The following is a 19,586-nucleotide window of genomic DNA, read 5'->3' as shown; positions in this document are numbered from 1 at the left end:
ACTTGTACCTTAGAATAATTGGGGTCATTTACAGTAGGAAAAATGGATCAAGAGATCTTAATGAAATGTTCAAATAGTACTCAAACATTTAAATTAAAATAATTACAAAGTTTAAGAGGTGACAAATTCAAGCAGGGTTGTTGGCATATCATAAACAAGAGAAACATTTATTGAGAGGATTAGGAAAATCGTCAGGAAAAATATTCACAGAACATACAGGGAAATTTGAATTAGAGGAAAGCTAGTACAGGTTAGTTAAAAGCAAATCATGTTTGAGTAATCTGAATGAACTTTTTTTAAAAACGCCACAGAAAAGGTTGGTGTCATCCACTGGATTCTCAGAGGGTTTTGATAAAGTCACACATCAATGTTTAGCAACTATGATTGGAACTTGACTTAAAATTTAGATGATAAACAATTTATTTTTTGGACTGGATGATAGTTCCACATTTTTTTTAGTATCCTCCCATTCTACTTCAAGTTGTTGCACCTCTCCTTGCCACTTTAGTTTAAACGTAAATCCATCTGTGTTTTCACCCAACTGACCAATCCAGTGATATACTCAAAAGTCCTACTCACTGAATTCTTATGTTAATTTCTTTGCTACACCCTTTTTTTTAATAAAAGAAAGTCCAAATCATCAATACATACAAAACAGCAAAAGGACTTGGTACAGGTCCTCTGGAACTCCACTAGAAATAGCCTTCCAATTACAAAACGAAAAGGTTGACGATTAATCCTTTGCTTACCGTTACTTGGCCAATTCTGAACCTACCACGGGCTCTTACTCTTGATCAGCATGTCACGTGAGGTGTAAAAATATTGCTAAAACCCCATATACAATCCTTCAATTAGTGTCAGCTCTGCAGAAATAGACATCAAGACACTTACGACCTTTTCTCAAATCCATGCTTATTCTCCTCGACTCATCACAAGAACACACAAGTGCAAGAGCAAACCAGCCACACCATTTCAGAAGGTGGCTAATCTATGCTGGCTTGAACACCACTTCTCCATACTCCTCTGTTTCTTGATCAAATAGTTATCAACTCTGAATACTTCCAACAATCCACAAATTCAACACCCAGAATTTTTAAACACGCAAATTTAAATAACTGACCCTTGACCTTGCAATTCTCCCCCATGTCGTAGGCATCCCAACATTTTACCCCTCTTAGGATCTTGTCTGTTTAAATAAGGTGACCCATCATTCTTCTAAACTACAAGAAATACATGCCCAAACCAAAGTCATTTGGTAAGATGGCCTAGGAATTATTAACCTGGTGAATCTCCTTTGTACTCTCTCCAACATATTATCTTTTCATCAGTAACAGGATCAAAACTAAGTATTTCAGGTGATGCCTCACCAATACCTTCCAATTTTTAAACTCAGACTCCTATTTGTTGGATCTGCTTGCTCGCCTTTTGTGATTCATGCACAAGAACATCAAGGCCTCTCCACACTACATTCACTGTTGTCTCTCTCTCCATTGAGACAATCTGCCAATTGATTTCAATGATCAAAGCACATGACTTCACACTTCCCCACAGTAAATTCTATTTGCCAGTATTTTGGCTGCTCACCATCTGTACTTTTCTAAAGGAAGATTTAGACTGGCTTTTCCCAAACTCAATTTTCCCCAAAGTTAAATGACCACAGTGCCACAGCTTCTCCCTTTAGTTCTGAAATATATAAATATTTCGGGCAGAGAGTGGGAGGCGGCGGCCCCAGTCCAGGCACAGGGTGAGCTGCGGCGGCCTCGGCCCCGGTCCGGGCAGTATGGACCGACCTAGGAGGGGAGGCAGGCCCCTCCAGCCCGGGTAAGAAACCTGCATAGGAGAAGGCCACTCCGATATAAAACCTACGACCCAAGGACCTCGCTGCCACGTCCCAGCTTGCTTGGCCACGGCACACGAACCATGGGTGTAAAGGGTGGGGCCAGTACTGCGCGCACTGCACTCCACCTAAAAGCTCCTTTGCGCAGGCCCGAGGACAGGTCCACGTCCTCCCCCTCCACGTCCTCCCCCTCCACGTCCTCCCCCTCCACGTCCTCCCCCTCCACGTCCTCCCCCTCCACGTCCTCCCCCTCCACGTCCTCCCCCTCCACGTCCTCCCCCTCCACGTCCTCCCCCTCCACGTCCTCCCCCTCCACGTCCTCTCCCTCCACGCCTTCCCCCTCAAAAGATGCTCACAAACTCAAGCTAGCATGCTGGAACATCAGAACCATGCTAGACAAGGCTGACAGCCACCGACCTGAACGTCGGTCTGCCCTCATTGCACATGAACTCCTCAGACTTGACATCGACATAGCCGCTCTCAGTGAAGTCCGCCTGGCAGATGTAGGCAGCCTCCAAGAACGTGGCGCGGGCTACACACTCTACTGGTCTGGCAAGCCTTCGGATGAACGACGCCTATCTGGTGTAGGCTTCATGGTCAAGAGCTTCATTGCCTCCAAACTCGAAAACCTTCCGACAGGCCTCTCGGACCGAATCATGTCCATGCGACTCCCCCTTCAGAACAAGCGTCACATCACCCTCATCAGTGTCTATGCTCCAACCCTCCAGGCGGAACCAGCAGAAAAGAACAAGTTCTACACCGACCTGCGCAACCTCATCCAACGTACCCCTACAGCCGACAAGGTTGTCATCCTGGGCGACTTCAACGTTCGTGTCGGCAAAGACTCAGAAACCTGGCCAGGAATCCTGGGCAAGCATGGCGTCGGCAAGTGCAACGACAATGGGCGCCTCCTGTTGGAGCTCTGCGCAGAAAGCGGCTTGTCATTACAAACACCCTTTTTCAGCAGAGGGACAGCCTTAAGACCACCTGGATGCATCCCCGATCCAAACACTGGCACCTCCTGGAGTACATCCTGGTGCGGGAAAGTGACAAACGAGATGTGCTCCACACCAGGGTCATGCCTAGCGCGGAATGCCACACTGACCACCGGCTGGTTCGCTGCAAGCTCAACCTTCACTTCAAACCAAAGCCCAGGAACAATAAAGCCCCCAGAAAGAGGTTCAATGTTGGAAACCTGCAGTCAGACGAAGCGAGAGGAAACTTCCAGGCAAACCTCAAAGCAAAGCTCGACGATGCAACCCGCCTCACGGACCCGTCCCCTGAAACCCTCTGGGATCAGTTGAAGACTACCATACTGCAATCCACTGAAGAGGTACTGGGCTTCTCCTCCAGGAAAAACAAGGACTGGTTTGACGAAAACAGCCAGGAAATCCAGGAGCTGCTGGCAAAGAAGCGAGCTGCCCACCAGGCTCACCTTACAAAGCCGTCCTGTCCAGAGAAGAAACAAGCCTTCCGTCGCGCATGCAGCCATCTTCAGCGCAAACTCCGGGAGATCCAAAATGAGTGGTGGACTAGCCTCGCCAAACGAACCCAGCTCAGCGCGGACATTGGCGACTTCAGGGGTTTCTACGAGGCTCTAAAGGCTGTGTACGGCCCCTCACCCCAAGTCCAAAGCCCGCTGCGCAGCTCAGACGGCAAAGTCCTCCTCAGCGACAAGATCTCCATCCTCAACCGATGGTCAGAACACTTCCAATCTCTTTTCAGTGCCAACCGCTCAGTCCAAGATTCCGCCCTGCTCCAGCTCCCTCAACAGCCCCTAAGGCTAGAGCTGGATGAGGTTCCCACCATGGATGAGACATATAAGGCAATCGAACAACTGAAAAGTGGCAAAGCAGCAGGTATGGATGGAATCCCCCCAGAAGCCTGGAAGGCTGGCGGCAAAACTCTGCATGCCAAACTGCATGAGTTTTTCAAGCTTTGTTGGGACCAAGGTAAACTGCCTCAAGATCTTCGTGATGCCACCATCATCACCCTGTACAAAAACAAAGGCGAGAAATCAGACTGCTCAAACTACAGGGGAATCACGTTGCTCTCCATTGCAGGCAAAATCTTCGCTAGGATTCTACTAAATAGAATAATACCTAGTGTCGCCGAGAATATTCTCCCAGAATCACAGTGCGGCTTTCGCGCAAACAGAGGAACTACTGACATGGTCTTTGCCCTCAGACAGCTCCAAGAAAAATGCAGAGAACAAAACAAAGGACTCTACATCACCTTTGTTGACCTCACCAAAGCCTTCGACACCGTGAGCAGGAAAGGGCTTTGGCAAATACTAGAGCGCATCGGATGTCCCCCAAAGTTCCTCAACATGATTATCCAACTGCACGAAAACCAACAAGGTCGGGTCAGATACAGCAATGAGCTCTCTGAACCCTTCTCCATTAACAATGGCGTGAAGCAAGGCTGTGTTCTGGCACCAACCCTCTTTTCAATCTTCTTCAGCATGATGCTGAACCAAGCCATGAAAGACCCCAACAATGAAGACGCTGTTTACATCCGGTACCGCACGGATGGCAGTCTCTTCAATCTGAAGCGCCTGCAAGCTCACACCAAGACACAAGAGAAACTTGTCCGTGAACTACTCTTTGCAGACGATGCCGCTTTAGTTGCCCATTCAGAGCCAGCTCTTCAGCGCTTGACGTCCTGCTTTGCGGAAACTGCCAAAATGTTTGGCCTGGAAGTCAGCCTGAAGAAAACTGAGGTCCTCCATCAGCCAGCTCCCCACCATGATTACCAGCCCCCCCCACATCTCCATCGGGCACACAAAACTCAAAACGGTCAACCAGTTTACCTATCTCGGCTGCACCATTTCATCAGATGCAAGGATCGACAATGAGATAGACAACAGACTCGCCAAGGCAAATAGCGCCTTTGGAAGACTACACAAAAGAGTCTGGAAAAACAACCAACTGAAAAACCTCACAAAGATAAGCGTATACAGAGCCGTTGTCATACCCACACTCCTGTTCGGCTCCGAATCATGGGTCCTCTACCGGCACCACCTACGGCTCCTAGAACGCTTCCACCAGCGTTGTCTCCGCTCCATCCTCAACATCCATTGGAGCGCTTACATCCCTAACGTCGAAGTACTCGAGATGGCAGAGGTCGACAGCATCGAGTCCACGCTGCTGAAGATCCAGCTGCGCTGGATGGGTCACGTCTCCAGAATGGAGGACCATCGCCTTCCCAAGATCGTGTTATATGGCGAGCTCTCCACTGGCCACCGTGACAGAGGTGCACCAAAGAAAAGGTACAAGGACTGCCTAAAGAAATCTCTTGGTGCCTGCCACATTGACCACCGCCAGTGGGCTGATATCGCCTCAAACCGTGCATCTTGGCGCCTCACAGTTTGGCGGGCAGCAACCTCCTTTGAAGAAGACCGCAGAGCCTACCTCACTGACAAAAGGCAAAGGAGGAAAAACCCAACACCCATCCCCAACCAACCAATTTTCCCCTGCAACCGCTGCAATCGTGTCTGCCTGTCCCGCATCGGACTTGTCAGCCACAAACGAGCCTGCAGCTGACGTGGACTTTTTACCCCCTCCATAAATCTTCGTCCGCGAAGCCAAGCCAAAGAAGATATAAATATTTCAATATTACCAGCCAACCAGTCTTCTGAAATCACTGCCAAGATCATGAAAAGTTAGAAAAGAGTCTCTGCAATCTCCTGCCTTTTAACTGCATGGGAGGAATTTCATGTGGACCAAGCTATTTATCATTCAATGATGCAAAATCTTTGTCACGTTGGTTTAAACACCATTTCAAATCCATCCCTCTCCATCACAAAATCAGTATCATGCTCTTTCAAGGACAACTGAAGTATTCATTCAGAATGCATTTGCATCGGCCACCTCCAAGATTAGATTACATTTTGTAGTCCCCACTCAGATTTCCCTGATTTTACATGCAATATTTTTCTACTTTTAATTTCATTTTCTTAATTCCTCTTAATTTCATCCCAACAGTTTCCATACACCTTTATGAAGCATCAAGATCGACATAAACTTCCCCTTTTCACCTTATTGTACCCACTAAGAACATGTGACACCAACACGATGGCAGAAAGAATTAGCAGAAATAACAGGACCAAATCTTAGTTCTTAAATAATAATGAGCAACATGGACATCAATTCTTCAAAGTAGCCAGACATGATAATAAATGAACTAAAATACAAAGCTTTAATAAATAAATAAATAAATAGATAGATTCGCATTGAAGCTGCAAACACTAGTTAAACCACAAATGAAATATTGAATTATATTTGGGTCACTTGACTTTCTGTAGGGTTCACTATTCCCTAATACATTAAAATATGCATTAAAATTGTTCAGAAGAGGTGAGATTTCAATTATTCATTCAAAAAGGAGAAGCTGGGATTGTTCTACTTGAAGATTGAAGAGATGGGATTGTGCACAAGAGCATAACTGCTTTCGACTGGAACAGAAGGAAGCTGTTTCAATCGTGGATAGTTCAAGAATTGGGTCCAGATTTAAAGATGTATGTGCACATTTGCTTGCAGGGGTGGTTAAAAAAAATCAGGACTTTTAAAAGGGATTTAAAATAATTTGCAGAGCTATGGAAAGGACAAAGAAATAGGACTGATAAAAATTGATCTGCTAGTAGTTGGTGCAGGCTCAATGTGCCAAAAGGCATCTTAAGTTATGATAAATCTAAAATTGGATTAAATTATTCTACACTAGGTACTGATAGTAAATTGGCAAGGATAACTGGGTAGGCAAATACAAAAAAAAATTAAAGATATTAGGCATAGAAAAGGGTAAAGACGTGAAAGACATAGTTCTTTTCTAAGCTGTAGACAGAACACGTGAACAAAATAAAGCTCTTATTAAGTTACCAATTCCTGGGGAGGGGGGAAAAAAAATGAAATTCTGTTCTCAATATAAATAGGTGCACAACAGAATAGCAGAAATCAATAATGGCCATGAAAATAGTTGCAATGGTTACAGTACCCTCTTCATATACATGGAATTTAAATTTTTTTTTTGAGAGTGCTGGTGAGGAGAGGGAGACCAATTGGATTTCAAATACGGTCAACTTTGCACAACTTGAACACAAGCATCACTCTTTCCTACCTTGTGCAGTGTTAACTATTTTCTAACTTTTCTCCTTTATATTCCATTTTCAAAAATACTCTCATGTGACAGGCAAGCACCTGTGCACCCAAGTCAGAATGTATCCAATGTTAGACAATAGACAACAGACAATAGGAGCTGGAGTAGGCCCTTCGGCCCGTCGAGCCAGCACCGCCATTTTACAGATCATGGCTGATCACTACTATCAGTACCCCTTTCTAGCCTTATCCCCATAACCCTCAACTCCTTTGTCCACTAGAGTCTTATCTAACCCTCTTTTGAACATAATCAGCGAATCTGCCTCTACCACCCTCTGTGGCAGAGCATTCCACAGATTCACACTTCTCTGGGTAAAAAAATGTTTTCTCATCTCCGTCCTAAAGGGCCTACCCTGTATTCTTAATACCCTCTAGTCCTCGTCTCCACCATCATTGGGAACAAGTAATCCGACTTCACCCTGTCTATCCCCCTGATGATTTTGTAAACCTCAATCATGTCCCCCTTCATCCTTCTAAACTCCATCGGATACAAGTCCAGTTTTTCTAGCCTTTCAGCATATGTCAACCCCGCCATCCCTGGAACTAACCTTGTCAATCTGGTTCACATTTATTTTAGATGCTTAGTTGGAAAATTTAGAGCTACATATCCTCCTTTCCCTTTAATGTAGTACTCATACCAGCAGCAACATACTCATGGCTTTCCTCAAAGAAAGGCAGCAAGTCCAACAGAAAACTTTTCAAAGCTGGTTGGATAACTGTATGCAGTAACTGAGTTAATTGTTCGGTAAATGCAGAAATTGAGCATTGCAACACGTGGACAAAATGCACCGGAAAACATGATTTCACTTACCCATAATTCAAAGATTCCACCGGATTAGGTACCATGCTTGTGCTTTCAGCATAATTCCGAGATTTTGTTGCATAGTGGTGTGGTTCAGCACTCCAGAAGTTACTCTGGACCCTTTGTGTGGCTTCTGCCTCAATCTGTTCTTTTGGTTTCAACCCATTGTAATGATGGATGTGGTGGTAAACATGTTTGTGATGGTACATATTGGGAGCCTCAACTTTCACGCCAGTCTTGGATACATGTTTATGACCTGAAGGGAGCAAGGTTCCAGTTAAACCTGCTGCCTTTCCACTGGATAAGCCGTCAGGAGAGCGGGACTTTGGAGAATGTCGTCCAGGTCCTGGAGACTGGCAACCAGGAGTCTTCATCACGCGCTGGACGTGCTCATCAAGGATAGATTCTGGATTCTCCTCATGGGCATCATGCATTTGCAATCCACTGCAGCCCATCTCAGAATGACGAGCGTTGAAGTGATGCATAGTCTGGGCAGATGGCAGTTTGTGGGTAACAGAGGGACCGGATGAAACATCTGCATCCTCTCCTTCTTCCTCCTGCAAATAAATCTCAGGATTAATTTTATGCAAGATCTCGATGCTCATTTGTGTTTATGTATTGCTTGAGTGATTGTTTTCAAGTCAACTGCTGAGACTCCCCATTAACAGTATTTTCTCATCTTTTCATTTCATAAAGATAGTTTTGATCCACACGGAGATCCACATTTAATTATTTCAAGCTAGCATGGAATAGAAAATAAAAGCAAATGGATAAAAATGTTCCACACAACTCCTGCCAACTCTAAAACCAACAAAACTTTCAAGTACAAAAATGTAATCGAGGGATAAAGTTACAGTTCCCCATCCTGAGACAGCAGGATCCTAAACAATAATTGATATGGCCACCAATACCAATGGAAACTTTGTACAATAAGAACAAATTTTTAAAGTTGCTGAAGCATCATTTTCTTATATGAATGGAGTGAAATAAAGAGTGGGAGCATAGCTATTATTCTAACTGCTGGAGGTGGACACTAAATTGCAAAATTTTCTTTTGATCTTGATCAAATGTACTTCAGACTTCTAGATACTCAAATAAATAATACATTTATTTATTTGGTAATACATTTAAATTTTAAAAATACAAACAAAATTGAAGCACAAACTTGGACAATATTCAAATCAAGCAGATAATCAAGAACCTCAGGAAGAAGCTGCAAGGGACCGTCAACTTAGAATATCCAGCTGAACACATCTGGGACTCCTTCAGCCTCATCTTTAATACTCAATGCAAACTTTCAAAAGATGAGGATACTCTGGAAGGCTCCTCTTCCCTTTAATCTAGTTGGCCACCACCGTTCATTTCTGGATGCCACAGGATTTCAGAGCTGCGCGCCCACTCTTTGTGCACTACTGCAGCTTCAACCAGTCAGCTCCTCATTTTAGGCATGGGTCTACTCTTCTCCTGGCATGCCCTCCTGCACTGCTCTTTCACCTGGGACTAATTCCACCTTGTACAATGGCAGTGGGAAATGATGTGCCATGTGGTTAGATGGTATTGGTATCTATTTCTGGTGTTGCTGCTGCTCTATTTCCTGCAAATCTAGAACAGAATGTTGCAATTGAATCTGTAATATGCACAATAAAATAATTAAATTGTCCAATAATTAAATAAGCTTTCAAGCATAGACAGATTTTCCATATTTCCACAAGTACAGAATTACACGACTGAACAAGTGGCACAATTTCAGTCATCAGCCTGAAGGTGGCACTACTGAATTAGTTTTGACAGGGATAGAACATCTGCAACCACAAATCAACAAAAAAAACCGACCGAAAAGCATTTAACAATGAGTACTGTTTTGCAACATTCATTTGACTTATCAAGTAAGTATGCTTTCAAGTTTTTTTTTAAACTTCTAATATTTGGTGTTTGGATTAAATCTTTCATTTAGGATGGTCTCATGAGACATTTGACATATAACTGAAAAGGCTGACAGCTTGAGCTCTCAAAATGCCATTGGGGCAATGCACGGACAGGGTCCTGGACTTGGTTGCCTGAGGGTTAGCTGCTGTTATGGCTACACAACAATCTGCTGAAGGGACTTAGCAGGTCTAGTAGCATCAGAGGGAGTAAAAGAATGGTCGACAAACCCATTGAAGCTATTCAACCCACCGAGTCTCTCCAGCCGACTGTGCTCTGCTTCAGATATTAGCATCAGTCTGCTGTCTGGATATTTGTTGTTTCATCATTCTGCTTTGTGGGATTACCAAAGCAGCGAAGCTTTGACTGCTTAGAACCAAGAGGCCACAAAGGTTTTTTTTTAGCTTGGCTGGGAAGCTTACATAGGAGATAAACACAAGGCACAGGCAACTCCAAGAATGATCTTAGCCACCATCTCATTGTGGCTCCCCTTCCCCAGTACTGAATGGGACTGCCTACTCTATTTTTCTGCTCATATCTCTGACCAAAATTAAACTCTCATTCATCCTACTCAGGCTAAGATGGTTTGCAATTCAGTTTCCATCAACATAATGAATATATGGAAACGGTCCAGAAAGACAGAAATCCAGGTACAATAGTGACATTGAAATGGGCAGATATGGAAAGTAATCAAAAAAGTCAAATTGATTTTGACTTGTTATATTTATAAGTGACCATAATTACAAGCACTTGCATAGACAAGGCCATTAACCTTGAACTGTTTATGCAAGTTACCATCACTCCTCTGCACTCTGCTGCTCAACTAATGTCCAATCATGCAAAATTTAATGAATATAAGGGGCTTTAATCAAATAACTTCTGGAGGCCCATAGACCATATTGAAAACATCTTTTGACATTCCCTGTCCAGAATATTAACTTAAAAACATTTGTACTGTTTCAAATTCTCCAAGTTGAAGCAACACTTTACAAATGTATGCTGGCTCATTCTAATCAACTGAAAATCAAGGTATTCTTTCACTTAATCCTAATTTTTTTTTCCCCTGTAATATTAGACCAATGGGTTTATAATTCCTCAACTTCCCTCTCTCATCTATCTCAGCAGAATAATGTGCATATTCTCTCCTACCCTGCACCCCAGGGATGCGTGCTTAGCCCATTGCTCTACTCATACACCCATGATTGTGGCCAGGCACAATTCCAATGCCATCTCCAAGTTTGCCAAAGACACCACAATCATAGACAGCAATGAGGAAGCCTATAGGAGGGAGGTGGATCAACTCATTGATTGGTGTAACAACAAACTTGCACACGTCAACAAAACCAAGGAGATGATTGTGGACCTCAGGAGGAAGTCAGGGGAACAAGACCCAGTGCTCATCGAGAGCTCAGCAGTGGAGAGGGTCAAGAACTTCAAATTCTTGGGCCTGGGGCCTCCACGTTGAAGCAAACAGAAGGGTGGCTCGCTCGAGGCTATACTTTGTGAGGTGTCAGAGGAGATTTGGTCCGTCACCAAAGACTTCTACAGGTGGACCGTGGAGAGCATTTTGGCTGGCTGCATCACTGCCTGGTATGGAGGTGCCAATGCTCAGGACAAGAATGAACTCCAGATCACAGGCACCAGACTTCACTTCATCGAGGACATCTAAATGAAGCAGTGTCTTAAAAAAGTAACCTTTATCCTCAAAGGCCCCCACCAACCCAGGCCATGCCCTCTTCACTCTGCTACCATCGAGAAAAAGGTACAGGAGCCCAAAGATGAGCACTCAATGGCACAAGGACCATTTTCCCACTGCTATGAGATTCTTGAATTATCAATGAACTATAGACATGCCTTACAAGTGGTCTACTATAAATAAAAAAAATATAAAAGTAACGTCATAAGATGGTTAAATGAATGTCTACACTATGATACTGCCCCAAAACACTGATTTTCATAACAATAAATTCTGATCTTCTGAATTATTCCCAGAAATTCCTCCCATCACTGCTCTACTGTCACTTTTTGTTTTGGTCCCTTTGCAATCAAATTTGGTTGGTTCCCCTCATACCTCTGTAGTTACCTTTACTCAACTGTAATACAAATACACCTGATGTTATTATCTCTATCTCAAATTGCAGGGTTCTATTATTTTATGATCACTTCCACCTAACTGTTCCTTTGGCTTGACCTCCCCTATCAATTATGATTTGTTGCACAACACCAAACCCAGAATTGCCTTTTCCCTACTGGGCTCGACCACACACTATTCTAATAGGACATCTCGTAGAGCAGTACAGGCCCTGTAGTCCAAGATGTTGTGCTGACCTATACAAGCCTACTCTACATTATCTAAGCCTTTAGCTCACAGCCCATAACATTCCAGTTTTCTTCCATGTGCCTGTAGAGGAGGCTTTTAAATGTCCTATAGTATCATCCCCCTGGCAATGCATTCCAGGTTCTCACCACTATGTTAAAAAAAATGCCCATAACATCACCCCGAAACTTTCCTAACCTGAAACAGATGTCCCCTGGCATTGGCCAATGGTGACCTGGGAAAAAGGTGTTTGATAACCATTCTACATGTGCTTTTCATAATCTTATCAAATTAATTTAATCTATGAGGTTGCCTCTCATCCTCTGTTGTCCCAAAGAAAAAACCCAATTTCACAACCTTTCTTCATACGACATGTTCTCTAATCCAGGTAGCATTCTGGTAAATCTTCTCTCTTCCCTGTACAATGCTTCCATATCCTTCTAACAATGAGACAATCAGAAATGAACACAATAATCTAAATGTAGTCCAATCAAAGTTTTATAAAGTTGCAACATTACTTCATGGCTCTTGAACTCAATCCTGAATCATGAAGTCAGCACACCATATGCCTTCTTAACCACTCCAGCTTGTATGGCAACCTTGCTGGATCTGTGACTTGAACCACAAGATCCCTCTGTTCCTCCACACATCTAAGAATCCTGCCATTAACCATGTACTCCACCTTTAGGTTCAATCTTCCAAAGTGTATTACTTCATACCTTACTGGATTGGAACCATCTCCAATTTTCTGCACAAATTTATATCCTGTCTAGATCCTGCTGTAACCTCCAACAACCTTCGACACTATCCACAAAACCTCCAACCTTGCTAACTCATAGGCATTCTATAAATTCCTTCTCAGGATCCAGTGCCAATCCGATTTTCCCAGCATACTGTATATTAAAATCCTTTCTTACATGCCTTCTCTAACTCTCATTGCAATATGTACCCTACATCCTGGTGACTATTGGGTCTGTATGTATCCTTGTGCTTTAACTTTTCTGATCCTATTTTTGTTCAGGATTTGATTTCTTGTTTTTTTAAACCAGTACCAACCTATCCCTCTGTCCACCTGTCTTTTCGATAACATGTGGCTCCTTGACTGTTTAGCTCCTAGCTATGGTTCCCTTTCATCCATGACTTTTGATCACACCATCGTACCAGCCAATTGCTCACCATACTTTAAGTTCATCAATCTTATTTTGTACACGGCATGATTTTAAATACAACACCTTCAGCACGCTTCTCATTAGTCTCCATGTTGCCAGAGGTTAAATTCTTATCCCTTTCTAAATTGGTCTTAATCATTTTACTCTGGAGACTTTAGGAATCTCTCTTGTGCTCTCATTCCCTTTTGTTTTATCCATACTTCTTCCAATCTGTTGAACTCACACCCCTGTCTTGGTATTTATTATCAAGCTTCATCTACAGCCCAAGTTATGCCTGAACCAGGATTCCAGAATGTTTCATTTCAATTGGTGTTGGTTCTATTACACAGAACAAAACTCTGATAATTTGCTATTCAAGTTTTTGGAAACCTCAAATGTTCGACATTTGACTTACTAGGAGATTTGTTGCATTCCCTTTCACGTGTACTGGGATATTATACTACTGTGACTTTATACTAACGTTAAAAAAAATTAAAAGTATAAAACATCCAGTAGCCCAGAAAGTCTGAGAGTCTGGCAACATCGTCTTGTTTGTGCCAGTTTTACTACTGAAACTAGAAGCAGTTTCAATTTCAGAATGCAAAAGAAATGAGTGACATGCCCGAATACATACATTTTTAAAATCCACACACTGACTGAGGGGCAAATCCAGTTCCCTGTTTTTTTAAAAAAAAATGAAACCTCTCTCTTATATTGAGAGCCAAAGGCACATCTGAATTGAAAAGCCATGTCATGGTCTGCATAAATATCACCCAAACATACCGCTCTCACACGTTTCAGCCGTTCTTCTAATTTCTCCTCTGCCTCTCGTTCTCGCAGTACACTCTCCAGCCGACTAATGAGCGCCGCAGCAAACTTTTCTGGTTCAACGTGGATATCCTTTGGCATCCGATACGTGCGCTGTTTAAAAAAAATGCAAACAAGCCTGTGTCATTACTGACGTGACCTGTGAAACAACTTCATATTTTGTTCACACAGTAAATAGTGGCTGCAAAAATCAGCTTTTTTTGACCAATCACTATAAATTTAAAAATTCTATTACTTGGATATTAACAAAGGAGATAAGTATTTAATGAGAAATGACCAAATAACCAGATTATATAAAACAAGAAAGGTGAGTGGATTCAAGGATAGCAATCAAAATATCAGACATTTTAAATGAGCAGAAAAAAAATCAGATGAAATTTAATGTAGAACAAATGTACAAAGCTGAAATGAATAAGGAGTAGCATATTCTCTCCAAAGTCCACAAGCATGCATATGAAATTTGGACTCTATTTTCCTGGAACTTTGTGCTTGAATTAATGGCCATTAGTTAAAAATCACTGTTGATGCCAAATGTGATTTTCATCCTAAATCCCTAAACCGCGGTTTTCGATGGAGAACCCCCAAAATGTACACACTTGAAAAGGACCAAATGTGCCCAGCCGCGACTAAAGAATCATCAGGCCATAGTTTCCCCTTCTCACTCACTGCTCACTCATTTCTCTTTGGAATTACTTCTGAGTATTTCCATCATTTTCTGTTCTTATCTTAGACTTCCAGCATTTGAAGTATTTTGCTATTGTAGGACTGGAAAATTTTTGTTGGCAAGATGAACAAAAGGATTTCATTGAATTCACCTGACAGAGTACCAATTTCTTTATTGAAAGTGGTGCATGTACTGAATAAATTGAAACCTTTAAAGTTTCATATCAGTAAGAAAGCTTGTGGTATGGGTGGACCCCAAGATATACTGCTGGTTCTCTATTCCACGAGGGCACTCTACTCTAGTGCCAGATCAAAGCTGACAGGTACAGTTTTGTTCATAAGGTCATCAGCTTAGACCATGACAATTTGATGATGTCTCTCCAAGTAAACAGAGGAACACTATTTCCTGGTTGGAGTGGAAGAGTGGGTCGTCAGGAAACGACAAGTAACATATCACTAAATCAAAGTGGTTTCATGAAACATTTCAGAAATTTACTTGAATTCTAGGAGGATGTCATAAGCAAAGTTGATGGAGCAGAACTATTGCATTGCCTTTGACAAAGCACTTAAAAGGCTAGGGGCACAGGACAAGAATTCAAGGTGTCAGGGGAAGTGTATCAGCATGGATTGTAGGCAGGTCAACACAGAAGACAAGAGTCCAAATAAATGTCTTCCAGGCTGGAAGGGCATGACTCGCAGTGTCCCAAGAATCAGTTCTTTTCCCTCAATTATTGACTATTTATATTAATGACCTGGAGATGAGGACAGAGTGCAAGTGTCTCAGTTCACTATAAACACTTGAAATGTTAGAGGGCACGTTACAATGAGGAAATTTGGACTCTGTGGAGGATATAGATAGGTTAATTTAATGGAGGGAGAAGAAATTTGGCAGATTGAGTTTAATACGGGACAACAGTGTCACGCACTTCAATATGGAATCAAAGGCAGTTTATCCAAGTGGAGAGAGATTCCAGATGTAGGGAGAGTAGAGGGATTGTAACATTGTGCAAAGCAAAAAATGGCAGGTAGGTGCAACAAGTAGTTGAGATGGCAAATTGGACTTTATGACAAGAGGGTTTTACTTTTGAATGCAGACAAGTATTGTTCTAATTCTGTTCATGATGCCATACCTGGAAAACCAGGCAGTTTTGTTTCCCCTTATTTAAGATCCAGGAGACATTCACTATAGGTCAATTCCTAGGACAGGAAGATTGGCCTTTCATAAATAGGTAAATAAATTGGGTCTGTATTCTTTGAAGTTGCAAGAGAAAGGAGTGATCTTATTAAACATACAAGACCTTAAAGAAGCATTTTAAAGTCACCACAAAAATGCTGTAGTGGCAAGATAATGGGAGTGGTCATTTAAAACTGATGCATGTAGAACTTCTGCAGATGGATGACAGCAAATCTTTGGAATTCTCTATCTTGGAAGTTACTGGAGACTGGTATTTAGAGGATGTAGATAAATATCTCAAAGTTCAGGGAACAGAGAGCGACAGAAATTGGCATAGAAGAGGTGAAGCCCGTGTCAGATTGGCCACAATCTCTTTAGTGGCAAGGGACAGGTTTGAGACCCCAAAGGGCATACTTCTGCAGATTTGTCATGTTACTCTGTTCAATGGAAAGGGCCAGTGCTTGATGTCTTAAAGCAAATAAGGGTGGATAAATCTCCAGGGCCTGACAAGATATTTCCTTGGACCTTGAGGGAGGCTAGTGTAGAAATTGCAGGAACTCTGGCAGAAATATTTAAAATGTACTTAGCCCACAGGTGTGGTGCCCAAAGATTGGAGGGTAGCTCACTTTGTTCCATTGTTTAAAAAAAGCTCCAAAAGTAACCTTGGAATTTATAGGCCAGTGAGCCTGATCTCAGTATTAGGTAAATTATTGAAACATGTTCTAAGAGATCAGATATACAATTATTTGGATAATCAGAAACTATTAGGGATTAGGGATAGGCTTTGTGCATGATAGGACATATTTAATCAATCTTGTAGAGCTTTTTGAGGAAGTTATCAGGAAAGGCTGTGGATGTTGTCCACATGGACTTTAGTGAGGCCTTTGACAAGGTCCCACATGGAAAATTAGTCAGGAAGGTTCAGACCTTCAGTATTCATGGTAAAGTGACAAACCAAATATGATAATGGCTGGATGGGAGAAGCCAGAGAGTAGTGGTGGATGACTGCTTCTCAGACTGGAGTCCTGTGACTAGTGGTGTGCCTCAAGGATCAATGGTGGGACCACTGTTGTTTGCCATCTATAATCAATGATCTGGGGATGATAATGTTTTACCACATTATCAGCAAATTTGAAGGTGACAAAGAATGGAGTGTTGTGGACAGGGAGGAAGGCTTTCAAAGCTTGCAGAGGGTTCTGGATCAGCAGGAAAAATGGGCTGAAAAACAGCAGATGGAATTTAATGCAGACAAGTGTGAGGTGTTGGATTTTGGAAGGACAAACCAAGAAAGGACATACATGGCAAATGGTAGGGCACTAAGGAGTGTGGTAGAACAGAGGGATCTGGGAATACAGATACACAATTCCCTGAAAATAGGTAGAGAGGCTTGTAAAGAGAGTTTTTGGCATATTGGCCTTCATAAATCAAAGTTTTGAGTATTGGAGTTGGGATGTTATGGTAAAGTTGTACAAGACATTGGTAATGCTAAATTTGGAGTCTTGTTTGCAGTTTTGATCACCAACTACAGGAAAGATATCAATGAGATAGAAAGAGTGCAGAGATTTATTGGGATGTTGCTCAGACTTTAGGAACTGAGCTTAGGACTTTATTTCCTGGAGTGTAGAAGAATGAGGGAAGGTTTGATAGAAGTATTTAAAATTATGAGGAGGATAGACAGTAAACGTAGGTAGGCTTTTCCACGGAGAAAAGGTGAGATACAAACCAGAGGACATTAGTTAATGGTGAAAGGGGAAACATTTAGAGGGAACTTTGTCACACAAAGCTGAGAATGTGGACTGAGCTACCAGCTGAAGTGGTTAATGTGGGCTCAATTTTAATTTTAAAAGAATTTAGACAGGTACATGGATGGGAGGGCTATGGTCAGGGTGCACGTCAGTGAGACTGAGAAGAATAATAGTTTGGTGTGGACAAGAAGGCCCTGTTTCTGTGCTGTATTGTTCTAGATGGTTGACAAATGCATTGGATCGAATCAGAATTTGAACTGGGCAATATTTCTTTCAAAATATATTGGGTTTTTTTTTTAAATTAAAGCAATTTAAGGAAATAAAATAACTTTATGATAGCTGAACTTCAAAATTTACCATGTATACCATGGGGGGAAAAAAGTAGTTGAATAAAAGATGGAACTTTGAAATTACCCATGAACTCCCTTAAACTGTCCCCAAACATGCATTACCCCAAATCCATAGCATTGTTCATTCCACAAAATTCAAGTTTTTTTTCTCCAATAGTTTACTTTGATGACTTTCCACATAACACTTCCAGGCTATAATGATATCACACATTGAGGATGAAAATCAGGTTCTTGCTTCATGTCTTAATTTTAAAATAGATTTTTTTTTATACCTCCTTGCTCAGCTTTTGTGCCAGTATTCCAAGATATCTTCAAAGCATGTTTAAAATGCCAATATGCTTGTAACCTATATTCAGTAAAATTTATAACATTTTATTGTTGAACAATGAAGTCAAAATAAGTTGCCCTATTTAGAAACATCTTATTTTTAGACTTTAAAAAGTCCAAAACCACCACTTTTCTTCTTCTTAAAAAGGAGAGGGGATCCAAAATTTTAAGTTTGGGCTGATCAATCTCGACTTCTCTGCAGCGACCATGCAGTGAAAAAAGTCATGTTAATGAACAGTCCTGTGCAGCTGGGAACAGCCACTGGCCTATCCATGAATCTATTCACAGCCAAATGATCAAAGCTAAAAACCAGGTCCTGTGCAGCTCGAGGATGAAAATAATCTAATTTAAAACCAAAGCTAACCCTTAATAAGATTAGCTTGATGGCGGATTTACTTTTGCCATATTGGATGTGAACAGAATGGAGCATTTGAGAACCCAAGCTGTTTTTGGTAAGGAATTTCTGACTGTACTGATGGAATTAAACCCAATCTGATTAACCCACTGCAAAACTATCTTACATCAGAACAATTTCTTCCAAATTCAGTGGTTTGCTCTGAAGTTGGTGTGGTGTTTGTTCTGCAACCAGCACACAAAAAACTAAATGCAAATTGTCAATAGCTTCTCCAAAGCAGATTAAAAAGCCAAACAATTCCAATGCGATCTGCATGTTTGCCGATGACACCAATTGTCGGCAGAATCACAAATAACAATGAGGAAGCGAACAGGAGGGAGATAGATCAGCTCATTGAATGGTGTAACGACAACAACCTTGCGCTCAACGTCAACAAAACCAAGGAGATTATTGTGGACTTCAGGAGGAAGTCAGGGGAACACGACCCAGTCCTTAGAGGGCATAATAGTGGAGAGGGTCAAGAACTTCGATTCTTGGGTGTGATCATCTCCAAGGATCTGTCCTGGAGCATCCACGTTGATGCAATCACAAAGGTGGCTCAACAGCAGCTATACTTTGAGATGTCTGAGGAGATAAGATATGGTATTTCATCAAAGACTATAGTAAACTATAGTATACCTGTAGGCGTATCATGGAAATCATTTTGGCTGGCTGCATCACTGCCCTGTCTGGAGGTGCCAACTCTCGGGACAAGAATAAACAAGGGCTGTTAACTCGGCCTGCAACATCACAGACACTTCATCAAGGACAGCTACACAAGTCCTCCAGTCTCAAAGACCCCCACCATCCAGGCCATGCCCTCTTCACTCTACCACCATTAGATAAAAGGTACAGGAGTCTAAAGACGAACACTCAATGGCACAAGGATACTTCTTCCCCACTGCCATCAGATTTTGGAATAATC

The 19,586-nt window shown here is 42.1% G+C and overlaps 1 protein-coding gene across 6 annotated transcripts in view; it reads right to left on the bottom strand.

Moving 5' to 3' along the window:
- Positions 1-19,586, bottom strand: part of axin1 (axin 1) — a 393,099-nt gene that overhangs the window by 15,984 nt on the left and 357,529 nt on the right. For all 6 annotated transcript variants that reach the window (XM_069906859.1, XM_069906860.1, XM_069906858.1 and 3 more), the window contains 2 exons: positions 13,964-14,101; positions 7,802-8,349 (listed from right to left, as the gene is read on the bottom strand). In XM_069906859.1, the coding sequence (XP_069762960.1) occupies positions 7,802-8,349; positions 13,964-14,101 (686 nt within the window). The remainder of the gene's footprint in view (positions 1-7,801; positions 8,350-13,963; positions 14,102-19,586) is intronic.

This window comes from Narcine bancroftii, chromosome 12 (genome assembly GCF_036971445.1).
Source record: "Narcine bancroftii isolate sNarBan1 chromosome 12, sNarBan1.hap1, whole genome shotgun sequence".
NCBI lineage: Eukaryota > Metazoa > Chordata > Chondrichthyes > Torpediniformes > Narcinidae > Narcine > Narcine bancroftii.
Note: the sequence above shows the minus strand (reverse complement) of the source record. Positions and strands in the feature narration are given on the sequence as shown.